We start from the raw sequence: 17,970 nt of genomic DNA, 5'->3' as shown, positions 1-17,970 counted from the left end.
CCGAGGGGGCAAGTCGAGGACCAGACCTCACAGAAAGAATCGGTTCTGCCTTTGTGCTGGGAAGGTCTCTTGCAATCTTGTTTGTATATATTCTTAAAATAAATCAATAGGCAGCTCTTATGCAGGATGTAGCTCAGCGGGGCAGGAGCCTCCGGTGCTGCTGTGGAACGGGTGCACAGGCTTCATCGCCTCATTTTTGCACCTTCCTTTGGTAATGTTTTCGGTAAATATCAACTATAAAGAAATCACACATTTCAGCTTTATGAGAGGTGAGCAGTGCATTGTTACTACATCAAGAGAAAATTTCTCTTTGGCTTGGTGTGAGATGGCTGCTTTGTTTTCAAAGCTCTTTAAACAGGGGGCTGCTGTTCCTGTTTTTGATCAGCTGCATGGTTCAGGAGGGAAACCTATAATATCCTTTCATTCTTTTTCTCAGTGCCAACCCAGTTCACAAACTCATCTATTTCACACCTTCTAAAAAGCACGAGAATAGTCCGCAAAGCAGCTGCCTTACTCATTTCTGATAAGAAAGGTTACAAGGACTGTGCTTCCTCGTACGATTGTGGCACCTTTGGGGGGGTTTCCTGTGTAAATGAAGCCTTGGTGCAGCTGGGCTCGCCGTGGTGTCAGCTCGGGGGGGAGGGTAGTGCCTTGCTTTGCTTTAGGGCTTCTTTTTTGGGTGGTTGTTTTTGGTTTTTTCAATCTCTGTTCGGAAGGTGTAAGGGCATGGCTAAAGCTATGGTAATATGCACCCTTTTGGCCTGTAAATTCAAGGCAGATAAAGCTAGTAAGTGGAAAAGTACACACTTCCAGATGAATATTCCTAGACTGCTTGATTGCCATTATGTATGCTGACATGAAAAGGAAGGAGGGATAGTAATCCTCCGTATTGGGCATATCCTTGCTGGTAAATTTAGTGCTAGAAGAGCGTGATACCCGTCTTATGAGGGCTTGCCTTCTCTTGCTCGCTTTGCCACTCTGAACCGCACCTTTGGCAGCTTTTTTGCCGGTGGTGCCCTTCTTCCCACGGTTGCGTCTACCTGACACGTGGGGTAGGACGCGTCAGTCGTGACCAACCTGGGGCTCGTTTCAGCAGTACCTAAGGCAGGGTGCTCGCGCACAGATGCTTCCGCACGTGAGACAGAAGGTGTGGGTGAAGGCAGAAGTGAGACCAACACGGTGTTTGTCGTTGCATGGATGTAACTGGCACCAGCCACGTACAGAATAAAACCTCAGGTCCTTTCCTACCTCTTAAGACATTTAACAGCTTGGTCTTGTTGCGTTGCTTATAGCCTACCCTGCCAGTAATTTTGATTCCCTATACATTTGATTCCCAGTAATTTTAATTCCCTGACAGACAGTTTGATTTGTGGTATGCTGAGGTGTTCAAAACGGGGCCCAACCACCAAAACCAGGTGGCGGGGATAATTCCAGATATTGAGCTTTAAGAATAAATAATTCTCTTCTCAGTTTTAGGGAGTGACACGCAGAAGTTGTAGCCATCAAGTATACCACAGGACATGGGCTTAATTATTTGGACATCAGTTATCTGCATCTTCCTGTTACTTGAACTTGGGCCATATATCCCTAAATCTATTAATTAAATGGAAAATATGTGCTATTTCAGGAACCTCAGCTCTCTGAATTCATTCACCTTTCCCTGGGGTACCTGGATAATGGATGTTGTAATTTCTTTCATATATTATTAATGATCAGGGCTAATTTGAGAGCAAGGGGTTTGCAGGGGAAAGGGAGTGGAGCTGCCAGGACTGTCAGATGACGGTCTGAATTCTTCCCGAGGAAGAGGCTCGTAAGAGGCCATAAGACAATGTTATTTCACGTGGATCTTCTCGTGCTAGATCCTTCGGTGGACTTTGCTAGCGCTGTAAAAAGGCTGGTATTTTGTAATTGATATTAGCAGTATGAATGGGCATTTGAAGTCTCTGCTACTTTTTTGGCCAGAGTGTAAAATGCGGCAAATGGTTTTGGCACTCAGTGCTGTCAATAAATCACTCTGAAGAGGTCTACATGTTAGTGGTGTTCCACAACTCCATTCCCAAAATGTTATTAAAATAAAGTTGCAGTAATAAGAAATGATTTAAAACAAGCAGCAATAACCTCCACACATAGTGCTCTAGCGAAACACCCAAAACACACCTAAGGAGGCCGATCAGAATTTATTTTTAAGGTTGGCTATGTTTTCGTTACAGCAGTAGCACCTTTTGAGTCTGAATAAGGGGAAGGAGCCATTTTCTTTGCTTTTGCCATAATGGATGCTGCCTGTCTTGCCACTTTCAACGTTCAGGGTAAAGCCCCAGTTCGTGGAAACAAGTACAGGACCTCAGGTTTCTTAATGGCTGGGTGCAGGGAACCCCAAGGTCAATCAATTACAGACAACAGATCCAGAAAGCGAAAAGAATCCATCAGCATTTTTTGTCATCTCCTGATTTTTAAGACAGCTGTGTGATTTTGGAGCCTAATTTGCAGAATTTGCAGAAAATCACTGTTTTGTACTGCATATATTGCCTTGCACCTGAGGATGTTGTAATGTTCGCTTTAGCTCAGTCAGAAATGGCTCATTGTAACTTCTGCAGACACTTGTTCATTTTCAGTCCTCGGCAGCACGTATGCGAATATTTCTAACAGAAAGACCTGTGGGGAACTGGCATCTCCACCGTGCTGCACGACTCAGCCTGCCGAGGGACCGCAAATACTGGGCAGGCAATAAGGAAAAGTGACCAGAAAGAGAGCGGTCAGACTTCCTTGGGTGCCTTCCTATTTCTTCGGCACTTTCGCACCAAGAATCGAGTAGGACAGTAGGGAGATGTAGGACAACATCTACCATTTCCAAAAGGCATGCGTGGCTGTTAAAAGTGGCAAAATTCCTCAAGACTGAGCATTATCAAGATGCACGTAACAAGCTTGTAGAGCGATGAGGCGAAGATTCGAAGTCTTACAAATCTGTTCAAAATAATGGTGAGCCAGATGTTTTGCTTAGTGAGAGCTCTGGAGTCCTCAACCTCCACACTGTGCCGGTGTGGGGGCTGCTGGGCTGATTTTTGGCCTGTACGACAGACCGGTGTACTGTTGGAAATTTAAGAAGAAGTCTTGTGTGTCGGGCTTTGCAGTGCCTTCAGCTGGATTATGGGAATTGTTCACTTTGGAAAAACAGCAAAGCTCATTTAGCTGGAGCACTGGGGAAAAAAGTCTGAGGAGAGCTGTTTGGGGAGCTGTGTCTCAAGTGGTAAGAGGACTCAGAGAAATTACCAGAAAATGTTCCCATCTTAATACAGTAAGGTCGTGTTTGGCTTTTGTGCCTGCGTTTGCTCCCTTTTGCCGGGAGCGCTGCCCTGGTCTTCCTTCCCCTTGGCTAACTGGCACTCTTTCATCAGAGCGAGCCATTTTAGCACCGCACCTTCCTTTTGAAATAGTACCAGGCTAATCAGACCCCAAAGCATTTTGTACCTCCACAGAAGCTGGAAGACGCTGGCGAATCGTGTCTGTTTGAATCCCTTGGAACAGCACTGGAAGATCAGCCCTGCTGTACTACTTCTGCTCCCTCTTCCTTAGTTCAGTGAAATGAAATGTCCTGAAGCTCTCTAAATCCTCACCTGCCTGCAAGTAGTCTCTGTCTTTTGTTTATCCGATGAAACTTCTCTGAAGTTCCCGTTTATTTTTCATCTATTAAGCTTTTAGAACTTTCCTATTTTTGAAAATGAGGCAAAATGAAGTAGAATACAAAAGTGTGATGTCTTGAACTCTTCCGGGGGGAGGAAAACTTCGAAGTTTGTGTGTGTGTATATTACAAAGAACTGGAAATCCCTTGTCTTGACTTGTGTGTACAATATCTGAAGCAACCCTGTGATTTGATTCAAGCATAATTTTTTTTACAGTTTACTGTTTAAATCGGTGTGGTATGAATTACGTTACTAGTGAAAAATGAACTTTTGTTGAGATAAATTCCTGCCATCATCCTGAAGGTCATCTTCCGTTTTGAGGTTTTTACTTTAAGTTTTTCTGCGTGGTGATTAGATGGTGCTGTACAAGCTTAGCTGAGTGCCCTCAAAGACGAGGAGGGTGGGAGAGAAATACAAGGGGGTGGTTTCATGCATCAACAGGAGCTGGCGTTGGTAGCATCTTCTTTGACATCCTGTGTTATTCAGGGTTGTCTTCTGGGGAGCAAAACTGCACCTCCACAGTGAGAAGATAGGGAATGCTACGTACAGGAGAGGGAAAGCAGAGCCGGTGTTGATTTTTCTCAAGAGTTCTCAGCTTCTCCTCTTTCTCCCTTTGCACAGAACTTGCTCCACAGCGTAATCATTTGAAACACTGTGATGCCTGTTGCGTCAAGCTGCTTTGTAGAGCAGGAGATGCCTTCGTGGAGATCATATTTAACGAGCTCTGTAAACGGTGTGCTATATAATTATGGCTTCTGTCAGTTTCTCCTGCGAGGCTTTGTATTTACGGTCAGGTCTGATGTACGTTCAGCTGGAATGAATCTGCTGTGCTTGAAAGACACATCGATGACACTGCAATTTTGCAGACTTTTTCTCCTCATGCAAAGCTAACTGACACATAGGAAATACTCGCTGGCTGTTCTGTGCTGGTACGTAAGAGAATAGCATTTAATAATGGGCAGACCTTCAAAAGGCTCGGTTGGATTCAAACAGGCTCGAGAAATTCAGCCTCGCTCCCAAAGCTTGTGTGAGCTATCCAGACTCCTCTGCTTTGGAAATTGAACAGGACGTTTTGGTAGAAAACAGCCTTGTTCCACGTGATTTCTCGTGTTCTTTAGATGTGGTGGAGAAAAGAATGAGAAGGTTATTTTTCCGTGACAAAAGTATGTCTCAGTAACAGCCTTCCCTGCAGCTTGCTGATATTTTTCCTTCAGATCCTGCAAGAAACCAGATAATACGGTAGCACCGCAGCAGACTCAGAAACGCATACACCAGTGGAAAATTTCCACTCCAGACGTGTGGCTTGAGTGGGAGTGAAAGTTCAAAAACGTTTCATTCTTTTAAAAACCTGAATCGGTCTCCCTCCCGTTGGCTGCAGCGGCCGTTCCTGCCTCTGCCCGGCATCATGGATCCCGCCGGCCCCGGCGCGATCCAGCTGGGTTGCCTCACGCCCGTGGTTCTCCCGGCTCTGTCTCGGTACTGGTGAGACAGCAACGTGCTTGTTTGACAGGAGGAGATCCGTAAAGATTTCTTTTCCTCTCCTCTGAGCTTTCCCAATGTTTGGATACGCTGGGCTTTTGTCGCAGAGCCCGCGGTTCCTGCGCGCCCGGCCATTCTGCCGAAAATCCCAAAGTCTGCTTGCAAACAGGAGCGAATGTGGATGCTGAGGACACTCCTGAGGATGGCCACAGAGCCGGACAGTCAGTCGCGGATGAATCAAGCTCCCTGATCCTGCAGTCGCTGAAGAGCGCTAAGAACTGGAACGCGGAGTCCTCTGCACCACGCACGTACGAGAGATTTGAAGACGAGGGCCCGAGTAGCTCGCTCGGTGGCGAGAGGTCTACCGCGCACGCGTAAGTTAAAGCGCAGGTAGAGGCTTTCAGGGAATAGCGTTTTCTCTCCTTATCGTCTGGCATTTTTGGGGATGGGAAGCTGACTCCCGGCTGTGCTGGAGGACCGTATGTTTGGACAAGAAATTTACACAAAGAAAAGTAGTTCTCACTGAATATACTTAGAGCTTTTCCTGTGGCCCTAAGCTGGGGGCAGCAAGCAAGTTGGGTTTGGCTCAGCTGCTCTTCCCATCGGTTTGCAGTGCTATGACCTGTTTTTGTCTGACACGTTTCTCATTAACTCTTTGTCAAATCACCAGGAAGCCTGCTTAATTGCAGGCAGAGTGCTGAATTTATGAGTTCATCTAGGCTTCATGTCTACACATTGACAGAGGTGTTTCTCTGGATGAAGTCTTTTTCTCTTCATTTTGTGGCAAGAATGGACTTTCTGTTTCAGTTACTTCTGAAAGTCATAAATTGTAGCAGTCCCTCCCTCCCCTTTATTTAAAAGAAACACAACAAAACTTCATGGCAACAGTTTATTGCTCTAAATCAGCTTGTGGGTCATTAAAGCAAAAAGGGAAAAAAAAAGGAAAAAATCTCCCTCTAACTCCTGCCAAATAAAATGTGTACATCAGCCAAACTGTCAAAAGCAGATCCTGCAACTATGGGATGAGAAGGTTTATTACACTTTCGGCTTCTGGGGAGGGATGTTATAGCAACAGGACGCTGGGTCACTGATGGCAAACTCATGGTTGCTTCGTTTCTTCATGCACACTAGGAATCCATTAAGCTAACTGACGACAGATCCCTAGGCATTCCAGTCCTACAGCACACCTCTGCGGAGGCCAAATGTTGGACGCTGCCCATTAAAACGTGAAAGAAACAACCCAACAGAGAGCCCACAAATTAGAGAAGCAGGAAACCTCAAATGATGTGCAAAAAAAATTGTAAACGTTCAAGAGAATTTTTCCATAACTTTTGCTTCATAACTCAGCATTTCTGATGTTAATAAATTATGAAACAGAGCCTTTGCAAGATCAATGAGCCTTTTGGATTCCAATCCTGAACGCTGTTCAGCAGACAGCAGATGAAGCTGCAAAGTGAGTCCTGGAACATGACAACAATTTCCTTTTGGCTGGGTAGAGATGAGTCTGAACCACAGCCACAGCCAGCATTCTGGGTCCGGATCCAAAATTCGTGTCTCTCCAGCGGGCCAGTTTAAACCCCTGTAGTCCAAATGGACATGAAGGTGCATTTGTTTTAACCAGATAGACTGAAGAGGAGAAGGATGGGGACTTCGGAGTGGGGAGAAGATCGCAAACATCTCAGCAAGACAAAATCGTGGCACTGTTGCTGGCAAGGAAGGGGAGCGCAGTTGAGAATACTTGGATGAACTGTTGGATTTGAAGACAAAAGTGATGGGAGGTGCTTTGGGTTAATAAATAAAAGTATATGCTGAACTCGCCATCTGCAGCAAAGGGAAAAAAAGATGAACTTAGTTTTTTGGTATGTTCCTTGAAAAAAAGCTATGAGGAATCCATGATTGGGTGGGTGGGATAAAACGGAAGACTGATCAGAGGGAGATGAGGCAAAGGAAGTGCTCCCACAGTAATTAACTTTATGAGAATGCCCACAGGCTGCAGTCCAGATGAAAGCTTACTTTTCCAACAGATCTGCAAGCGCACATGTCTGTCCCAGGCCGCCTGTAGTTTAACTTGGCGAAAAGGTAAGGCAGACAGAATGTGTTCTTGCACTGAGCACGGCTTTGCGGGGCAGTGATCCTGTAGTTCAGATCTTAGACAGTCAAGGAGGTGTAGCCCGTTGCCCTGAAACCAACTGGAATATCAGCACGTAATGGTTTTAGACTTGCAAAAAATGTTACCAACTACTAATTACCAATTTCTTTTCTCTTTTTCCTCCCTCCCTTACCTTTCCCCCTTTCTCCCCCCTCCCCTTTTCCTCTCTACTACCTCACTGATTTCAGAGCTAGCCTGAGCGCAAAGAACGAGCCAAAGTACAACTATTAAATTTCAACTCCACCAAGTCAGACTGCTGCTGCTAATTATGCATGATTTTCTGTTGGGCTTTCTTCTTCCCGTGGCCTTTTTTTTTTTTTTTTTTTTTTTCTCTCTGTTGGTGCTAAATATCTGATGTCAGCCTTCACCTGTCTGGCATATCTATGGTTTAATGGTCTTATGATTAAAGCTACTGATTAGGCCTTGGTAGAGATGAACTTAGTTCTGGTCTTAACTGTGAATAACCAGTTGCTTTAATAGAGCTAGATATGACTATTTTGGTGAGTACATCCCAAATCAGGTGGCTATGGTGAATTGAGCCTTCCAGCAGTCCGCTGCGGGATGAATCCCGCTGTGCTTCCATTTGCTGTCTTTAATTTACCCCTAGATAATACTAGTTGCCTGCCTTTTCTTTCTCCATTTGCTCTTCTTCAGAGCAACAGTGATCTCTTGGTGCTGGTCACGCTTCTTCTAAAAAACATATAGAAATGAATTATTTATGTGCACTCCAAAAGCAAGCCTTGAAATAGAAAATCTTTTTTGTTACTGACAATGACTTGTAAACAGTTGGTTTGAAGAATTTCAGCAGAGGAAATTTCTGATTTCCTTCTGGTCTAAACTGGAAGAAGATGTGGTGAAAGGTTTCAGTTTGTTTTTCCGGAGTTTTTTTAAGGTGGGGGAAAGAGGGTCTTAGAACGTTATCCTGTGTGTGCACATTTGACAGAGGACAAAATATATACTGCAGGTAGTAATTTGTGATCGCTACTGGATTTCTGAGTATTTTTTAAATGGTGATGTAACCTTCATATAGAACATCAGAAAAGAGCGTGAGTGTGTGAACTTGATCTTTAATTAGAGGTGTCAACCACAAAGAGCTGGACTCACTCAAAAACGCCCCTACTCTGTAACTGGTCCTGCAGCACTTTGTAGGATCAGTTGATTACGCATCCTGTATCTCACTGAGTCTGAGAAAAATCATCCTTTCCAGATAGTTTGATACTTTGTGAGACAAATATCAAAGCATCCCAGTAAATTAACATTTAAGGTATTTGCGAACTTTGGAGATATCACCTGTATTTTTATTTCAGCTGTAGGGGAAAGGCATATACTACGTGTTTGCCAATACTGGTAATTTTATGGAACTATTGTCATTTAAAGGCAATAGCCTATGTTATTGTATATAGTATCTTGCTTTTTTTTTTTTTTTTTTTGTATCTGCGATAAATTGCAAGTATCTAACGAATACCTAAGTGTCAGGGACTAAATAACTAGTAGTCTAACCTGTACTTACCTTCCTTTGCTCCTGGATTGTGGGCACGCAGAAACAAATGCTATTATTAATCAGGCAGATAACGTTCCTTGAAAATTAGAAAGCTAGAGAAATCTAGAGTTACAAGGGTTTACACCAAGTAAAACTGTAGACGAGCCATTCTAAACAACTTTACTAATAATCTGTTCCACATCATTACATCCTGTTGCGATTGTTTTTTTACTCGTTCCTGATGAATGTTTCTTGCTCGGAATTAGCGAGCGAGTGAAACTGCAGCACATGGAAGAAGTGAAAGTCGGTCAGGTCTCTCTGGTGTGCATGAAAAGGTAGCACAGCTAAAATGTACGGGTTTGAAGGAGTTTCTGCTCCTGTACGGGTGCTACGGGTGGCAGCGGAAGGCCACCCTCTGTCCGTTGGTGGCGGGCGCAGTCTGAATGCGAAGGAAGGGACATCGTTCCAGGGAGGCACTTGCAGAGGTTGAGAACTTGATCCCGCATGCCTTGACTCCCTCTTCAGTGGCTTAATTACAGGCTCGGTATTTCCTGCCCTTACGTGCTGCTGGACAGTGATGCTTCCACGGCTGAGGGATGTGACGACGGAGTGGTACTCCTCCTTTTCGGGTGCGTTTCAGTTGCTCGTACGTTTTGCAGTTCTTCCCAGAACTGGCCAGCTCCACGTGCAGATGCTCCACCGCACGCTGCACTGCCGCGATGACCATCTCGGGGTCAGCCCGTCTGCTCCAATGCAATTGTAGTGTTTCAGCCTGAACTGTAGCCTCTCATCAGTGGACTTGCCCACTTGCTTCTAGCCTACTGCCATTGCAAAGGAAAAACGCGTTAGCAAAAATCCTAGGAAATTCCCTAGTTAAAAATATCGCCTTTTACTAATACATGTAATGGGAGAGGAGAACTCGCGTAATTACTTTACTGTGGTTCAGCTGGCAAGTGATAACTTTCCTGCTGTTTAACAACGGTATTGCTGGTAATACTCTGTCCACTCTCTTCTACCTCCAGAACATTTATTTTGTTTTCCAGCTCTTCCAATTTCATAGGTTCCTTATGGATAACAACAGAAGCAAGCCATTCTATAAGGGATAGTAATATGCAAAACATCATTCAGCGATGCTGCTGGGCCTTCGTTTGTGATACCTTGTTCTATTTATGGAGTAGAGTGAGTGTGTGTGAAAAACATGGGCTTAAGTTCTCAGGGTTTCATACAACCTCCTTTTTTCTCATTTTGATCTGTGAGATTTCACACCCCCTGTTTGGGTTTTAAAGCTCCACTCAGATAAAACCACAGAGTTTCAGGTGATTTCTAGCTAAGACAGGACCTCAGTCTGAAGCAGAGCTGTCGAGCCTTGTGCAGTGGCCTTGCAAAACAGTTGGTGAATTTGAGCTGAATTCTGGGTTTTCCCAGAGCTATTTGAGTGTCTTCCACCAAACAATTCTAAAATATGAGAGAGGGGTATCTGTAAGATACAGCTATGAAATAAAATAGTGTATTTGTGTAGTCCTGGAGTTTGCCAGATTGTATTCCCAGGGTGACTTAATTTCACTGATTGCTGCTGTGTAAATTAATGGTACTGGGAGGTTAGTGGGCTGCTGCTTATTCAAACCATTAAAAACTATATGCTATATACCCAGACTGTTCAGTGGCTTCAATTTAACAGCTGAACATTGATGATTCATCTCGGGTTTGTTTTCCAGACAATTTCTGTGGGAACCGTTATCACTTTCGGTCTAGGTGTATTCCCCCTCCTGCCCCTCTGGGTGCTGGTTTGGCTAGGCACCTTTCTTGGCTAATTTGGGGTCGGTAAGGCCAAGACAAGTGCTTTAATCTCAACAACAGTCAAGAGCTTTAGTCAGCCTCCATGTTCCTAGAGGTTCCCTGAGATAAAACAGAAGTTATACTAGCTTGACTAAACTCAGTAGAGTTTTTCAGCCCACATGAAGAACAGTTTTTTTTGTTGTTTTTTCTTGCAGAGTCCAAACTACCTCACATGGCTTCCTGTGACGTTACCACTGTATATCAGGCCTTTGCTATTACCAGTCAAGCTCAAGGGGAGGTAATCGAGGGCATCTAGAAAGTACCAGTTATTGAGAAGGAGTCTAGTTAGGGAAGAGTAGGGGCTTCGGTGGGATCTCCCTTCCCCTCCCAATCACTGAAGAGTAAATTCAGCACCTCCGGGTGGTTCTTTGAAAAACTTCAGGTCCCTGAATAAGTGCAACCGATTTTGAGGGAAGTATCTACAGTAAAAAAAAGAGCAATCACACACGCTCCCCAAATCCCTTTGCATGCAATAGGTCTTTGATTTGATTCACGTGGCATACATTGGTGATTCCTGACTGGCTTTTCTCATCGTCCGTTACTTTGGCATGAGACCTAACCTTGGCGGTCCTCCTGCATTCTGGCAGATGGAGGGTTAATGGCAAGCGTACAGTTTTACACGGCCACTGTGGAAACAGTGCTTATGTATGGCCGGACCCAGATCTGTAGGTGTTCCTCCCCGATGTAGCCCTGGCCACAGGAGTTCACACCTTCGCAGCCCCGGGGCCAGCGTGGGGCAGGGCAGGGGAAGGGCTCCGGCTCTCGAAGGCCACCGAGAACCTGCAGCAAAGCGCAGCAGCTCGTCTTTTAAATGTGTGGAGCTGGAAACCCCGCTGCTCTGTGCTGTGAAATGGCTAGCTCCTGCTGGGGGGGGGGGGATGTCAGCTCTTGGCTGCGTTCAGTAACGTGTTTTAGTGATCTGAGACTCGTTTGCCCAAGGAAATTCCTCTGATGCCTTTCTTTTTTGCCCTTAGAAAAGGGAACCGTGGGAGAAGCCCTGGTTATGGTAGAGAAGGCAACTGGGAGATGAAAAGCCAGGGGAGGGCTGGGGTGGAGGTGTTTAACCGGTGGGTGATGAGAAGTGATGGGATTGAGTGCGACTGGCTCGGTGGGGCTGTGGGGACTGAAGAGTGAGCGGGGAGCGGGCCAGGGCTTTGGCAGCGAGGAGACCCGGTGCCGGCTACAGCGGAGGTGGGAAGGAGGGAGGAGAGAGACGGTGCACGAGGAGCGGGGACCGAGGCTCGTCCTGGCAAGGGGACAGGCATGGAGGACTTGAGAGGTTTGCAAGCTCAGGAATGTGTATTGGGGCAAGACAGGGAAAAGATGCTAGGGTTGATGGGCAAGGAACCTGGGATTTGGAGGAAAAAACCCCCCTGAGTCCTGGAAGTTAGGGCTGCCTGGCAAAATGCTTGGGACTGGGGCTCAGAGGCAGAGCTGGATAACTGGGAATTAACTAGGTGGCATGGAGTGAAATCCATGGAAATGGGCAAAAGATTTATGTTTACTGCCCTGCAGTCCTCTTGAGTGCCTGAATAGACATCATTTACCCTCTCCTCTCTCTGAGACTCGAGAGCAGAGAGCCGGAGAGCTGCCGAGGGGACGGGGACTTGCTGCTGCCGCTGCACTTGCACGGCTGCTGGGTTTGCTGTGGTGCATCACGAACCCTCCCGCAGCGGCGAGCCACGTGCACGACGTGTAAAAACACAAGGAGGGATTGCTGCTGTTAGAGTTTGCTTCAAAAACAAAACGAACAAGATGAAAATGAAACAAATGACTGAGGATTAGCTCACGTAAACCAGAATTTGCTAACGTAATTTTAACAAGAGCGCCAGCAGAAAATGTCTCGCAGTGCAGTTTTTGACTTGTGAATTGCTTATCGGTTTGGACAGGGGAGCTCTCTTTCATTTACCGAACCTGAGTAGATAGATCTGCTCTAGAAATTAACTGGGGCAGTGTGGCAAAGGACGTTGCCTGTGCAACTCCTGCTTTATTTACTCAGGAAGCTGGAATGCGAGGCACGAGCAAGGCAGGGTTTTTCTCCAAGAGGAAGGATGATGTTTTGTGGCCAAGACAGTTGAATTGAAAACTAAACTCCATCACTGCTGCTGCTACTGTGTTCTGGGGGAGTCACTGAAGCCAAACTTGCCTGAAGTGGTCACTAATTGCATATGCCTCATTATTGTCGTCTGAATGCCCAACTCGGGACCTGGGACTCTAATCCACAGCGTCAGGTGAGGTGGGGCCCTGCTCCGGGTACTGAACGTGAGCGGTAACCTGAAAACATACGAACGTGCAAGAATACTCCAGGTTACAGGGTCCATCTCTTTGTCTTATTTCTTGAGCTATAAAGCGAGTTTATTAGGAACGCCTCACAAGAGTGTTGTGAAACTAACGGACAATTTGGGTGCATGGTGTTGCCGTGCGTAGTATTTGTTTAAAATCCTTTTGTGCGTTATTCCAATGCAGCTCTTTGACCTTCTACGCTTTACTGTTATTAGAGACAGAGCCTATCCATTTAGCTAAATACTGAAATCTAATTGGTAAGCAACTGCTAGAGTGTTCCCAAGCAGGGGATTAAGGAAAGTGAACACAGGGAGGGTTGTTTCTCTCACCAGTTCTGTCCCAAATGCACCCATGTTCTGGGAGAAAAAGCAGTATTTCAGTGAAGCTTCAGTGCCATGTTTTGATTAGGAAGGAAGAAGCCAAATACTAACGGAATGATTCTCCCTTCGTCCATTTCAGCACACGTAGCTTGACAAAACAGGGTTAGTGCTGGAGGTGAGAGGCCAGGGTCTGTCTACTGGGACCAGTGCAGAGAGGTGGGAGCCCTCTTGGTGATGCTGCAGGCCGGGCGGCCAGCCCGGGCTGGTGCCGGAGGGTCGCAGAGCCCGTGCTGGCATGTCCCGATGCTCCGCGGGTGTTTGGAGCTGGAGAGCGAGAGTCTCGGCTGACGACGTCGCTCCAAGATCTCTCAGCCCGACCTTATACTTGATTTGTTGCTGTCATCGCCGTGTTTTAATTTTTCCTTTCCTTTGTTCCTACCTTTTTCTTTTTTCTCTGTCTTGAAATAGATGGGAAAGTATTATCGTATCCCATGAGATTTTGAGAGAATTAATTGCTAGTAAAAGCATGTTAAGAGCTTTTGATGACTGAAGTAATTTGCAGTGACACAGGGTCTGGGAGGGGTGGAGGGAAATCTAAGTCTAGGGAAAAAAGGAGTTTCTGTAATAAGGAGGCCTGCTTATGAGCAGAGTATAGTCTTGCCATACTTAGGACTCAAAAGGCTCTTCCTCGTTTTGGTGGTGTCCTGGGTAATTTTTAAAAAGTGCTTTCTTGAGTGAGTTGCAAAATGGATCATAACAGATGTTGGTATGGAACGCTTGAGCGTCTTTTCTGTTTCGGTGTCATCGAACTTCCTTGACTGTCTTAAGAAAGAAGAAGTGCTAAGAGTCTTCCTGGTAAAACACTGCTTTTCCTTAGACCACAACCCTTTAATTAACCCTTGGTTTTTCCACACCTGGGCTTTAAAGTATTTGGGGGGTTTTATTTGGAAGGATTCATCTTTTGAAGACTAGCCAAATTTTATTTCACCTTCAACCACACAGATCCTCTAGTGTTAAGTGAATTTCTAGTGTTGTAGTTATATAAATGAAAGCATCATTTGTTATAGCATTTTTAAAAATACGACTTCATAGCACTGTGGAAAGTGAACTGCTTTGAAAGTTGACTAAAAAAAGGAATGCAGTTTTTTATTTATAATAAAAAATGATCCTGCGTGAAAGGATAAAATAGATAACGTGAAGATGGAGCCTTGTCATTAAAATCGGTATAGATTGGAGAAGTTATCTGCTTTGATTAATTAAGCTGGTGTGGATACTAGAACTGGGTGTTTGTCTCCATAACAGTTGCAATTCTGAGCCTGTTACTCATGGACAACTCTGATGCATGTCCTTGGAGGTTCTGCTCACCAGGAACTTCAGATTGTGACTAAGAGTGGATTTTAGTCTTGTCATAGGTCTCTATTAATTATATATACCGTCCAGCTTTCTCCTTTCTCTTTCTTGTTTGGAATCCTGCGTTGCAAATAATTCTCTTTTCTTTCTTTCTTCTTTCTGTAGCTATCGTTTAATATCAGATGACCCATGTATTTCTTCTTCTCCTGTTCTACAGATTGCCGATGACCTGGGAAATGAGAAATTCTGTATTGATGCTAGCCAGAGTGGAGCTGGGAACTGGCTGAAGTACATCCGCGTGGCCTGTTCCTGTGATGAACAGAATCTAGCCGTGTGTCACGTTAACGACCAGGTAATGACTTTGGCAATTACTAGGCTGCTGTGCTCACCTCAACACTTCAACAGATGCTGGGGTGGGTTGGCCAGAGGATGGTGTATAGTGGCAGCACCGAATGGAAGCGACTGAGGGATTCGTCTGTTCAGCAGCGCTGCTGCGGGGTTCCTGAAATGATCTAAAACCCCTGGACTCATGTGATCTTCCAGTCCCTGACTCCTTTTGTGGTGGGAAGATCGTGTGAAACGTTAACGCCGGGTGTGAAACATAGGTTACGTTAACAGAACACAACGAGACAAATGGAAACCAGTGGTGGGTATTTCGTTCCCAGCAAAACTATAGAAAGTTCACGGTACCGGTTGACAGCGCGATTCCAAGCTGTAAACTCAGTTGTTGTCTGTATTTAAGAGGGGAGTGAGAATGGGAGATGGTTTGGGAGTCTGCTGAGGAGGAGGAAGAGGAGGAAAAGTAAAAACCTAATAGGCATATTACAGAAGTGCTGACGGAACGGTCGCTAGGTGGGGAGGTGGGCGAGGGATGTTACATGGAATTAATAGGGTTTTGATAACGCTAGCTAATGTTTGTAAAGTTCTTTGAAGCTTAAACCCCAAAATGGATTCAAGATGAGCAATCCAAGTTGGGAGTTTTACAAACCTCAAATTGAGTACAATTCAAATATAAGTTACTGTTTCAGACCTAACTTAAATGAGAAATGCAGTCTTAATGTTACTACCAGTTAGCAAACTGGAGGCGTATTTGGATGCAGACAAAAAATGAGCTGAGGATGGAAAACTACACTTCTAATAAAAACATTTAAAAACCTGTAGCTGACAGGGAAGCTAGAGTGAATCTGAAGCAAGCTGGCTCACATAAAACGAGAATAGCTCAGGGTGCGCCAAAACGTGAGCCCACTTTGTGAACTTAGTTCCTGTTTTAAAGTGCTTTTAAATAACTTAACTTTGGATGCAGAAAAAAAACCCGACCCAAAAATATCACAAATGGTCATGATTTAAGCAGTCTAGAAGAGATAGAGGCACAAAGCTCTGAATTTCAGCCTGCTTAGTTAAAATGAGCTGCTGATTGCTTCAGTGCCCACTCGCCACTACTCACAAGTGCTCTTACAACAAGGAGTATTCTAACCAAGAGCCAACATTTATCATCAACTCCTTGTCTTACACCGTGAGCTGCTGGGTGCGTTCTGTGACACACACAAGGCTGCTCCTGTGTCTCAGCTTCACAGAATGACAGGATAAATATCTTGGGGGCCATTACATTTTCCCTCACCTGTTACGGAGGTCCTTCACCGTCCTTCATTCTGCGCGGAAAATACTGGTTTGCAGGAGTCTGTGCCTGATCCGGCTTCCCTTCTGTGCATCCTACAGCTTGTCAGAGCACACACTATTAGGCTAAGGGATCTAGGACTAAAGGCTAGTCCTTTTTGGACTCCCGGAAGATTGAACAGGACCAGCGCAGCTGCGTATGCTGTCTAATACTTTCCAGCACTTTGCACCTAACTATATCTTTAGCCAGCTAGGTATGTTCACTTCTTAATGGTACAGTTTTGCTCAGCGGTCTACGTAGGTGACTCTTGCCTAGCATTCATCCTTGCAAAAGGGTAGCGAAGCTCGTACCGCAAATTTTTATCAGCAGCAAAAATATTAAAGGAATAGAAAACCCAAATATTTTGAATTCGTGTTTCTTAAAAAAAAGTCTTACACTGGGGAAAGAAACTGAGTTCATACAGGTTGTTTTTTTTACATGAATGCCCATTTCTTCTTTTTAAGACGTTAGCTTGTACACTGCTGGCTTTCCCCAGGTTCTTAGAAATGCTTAGATTAAGGTCTACATACGTATACAAAATTGGTCAGAAACCTGAAGGCTGTATCACATTTTATTCTAAGCCTAGTCCACTGCGTGTCCTTCTGTCCTTGTCCCTCATCTGGAGATTTTTGGTTGTGCATATTTTTAGTGCATGCAGCAATCTGATTGGAAAGAACAGCTGTTTATCATACACACTCATCTTTTCTTTATTTTTTTTTCTGCAATGACCACTCTTTTACAACTTCTTAATAAATAAATATACTAAAATTTAAGAGGGAGTGGGTAGCAAGCAAATGCTTCTGCAGGAGGAAGAAAATAAAAAGGTGCAGAATATAGCGAAACAGTAGCAAAACAAAATGTTTTCTCCCCGTCAGCCTTCTTTCCTGAAAGATTGAAGAGTCTTAGGTCAGGCCAGCTGGTGGGAATGAAAAAATCCAGTGTAAGAAGCAGCAGATGATGGTGATTGATAACTAGAGGCACTGGATGCTTTGGGGGGGAGGAGTAAAGTCAGAGTAAGGATATACTATTTCCTAAGCTATTGATTATGACAGCCTACGGACTCATTTGAACGGCGGCAGTATTTACAGCAATCAGTGGCACGTTAAAATCTTTGTGGAGTCTTGTATTATTATTTATAGAGGAGACAATTTAACCATGTTTGTTCTGGAATTTCCTGTTCGTTCCAAGTTTTCTCTCGCATCACTGCTACACAAAACCAAGTCTCAGTACTTTCTCTCCTGGAAAGATTCTGGTGTTAGTTGGTGGTTACTTCTTTTATTGAAACTGATAACAATTCTTTTGGACTGTGAAGATTCAAAGGATAAAGGTGGCTGTGAGTGTATTTGGTGGTCACGAAAACTAAGAGGGTAAGATGCAAATATAAATAGAAGAGAAAAATGTGAAACAGTCCACAAGCATGTATGTCTGCGAGCTGATCCCTGTTTTCATCAAACTCGGCAAATTCATAATTCAGAAGTAGCCAAGGGGCCTTTTGGATACAACCCCCCTGTATTGGAACTCTTGGGCACTCAAAATAAAATTACTAGATTGCAAAATCAAGTCCTTCATCCTGGTCCTAAGAAACACTGGACTGCTAAATACCAAAGCAAAAGTGGCATACCTTTTCAAAGATGCCGTAGTTAGGCCTAGTTGGAGGGTACAAAATGGTTTTACACTTCATTACTTTTTATTTAGCTGATGTCAGTGCGAGTTCCATGCTAATAAAAAGCAGGGGGGTGCGC

At 44.7% G+C, this 17,970-nt stretch overlaps 1 protein-coding gene across 3 annotated transcripts in view; it reads left to right on the top strand.

Moving 5' to 3' along the window:
* PRDM16 (PR/SET domain 16) overlaps positions 1 to 17,970 on the top strand; it is a 344,138-nt gene that overhangs the window by 278,056 nt on the left and 48,112 nt on the right. For all 3 annotated transcript variants that reach the window (XM_049804650.1, XM_049804640.1, XM_049804632.1), the window contains exon 4: positions 14,792 to 14,926. In XM_049804650.1, the coding sequence (XP_049660607.1) occupies positions 14,792 to 14,926 (135 nt within the window). The remainder of the gene's footprint in view (positions 1 to 14,791; positions 14,927 to 17,970) is intronic.

Source organism: Accipiter gentilis, chromosome 1 (assembly GCF_929443795.1).
Source record: "Accipiter gentilis chromosome 1, bAccGen1.1, whole genome shotgun sequence".
NCBI classification, from domain to species: Eukaryota; Metazoa; Chordata; class Aves; order Accipitriformes; family Accipitridae; genus Astur; species Astur gentilis.
Note: the sequence above shows the minus strand (reverse complement) of the source record. Positions and strands in the feature narration are given on the sequence as shown.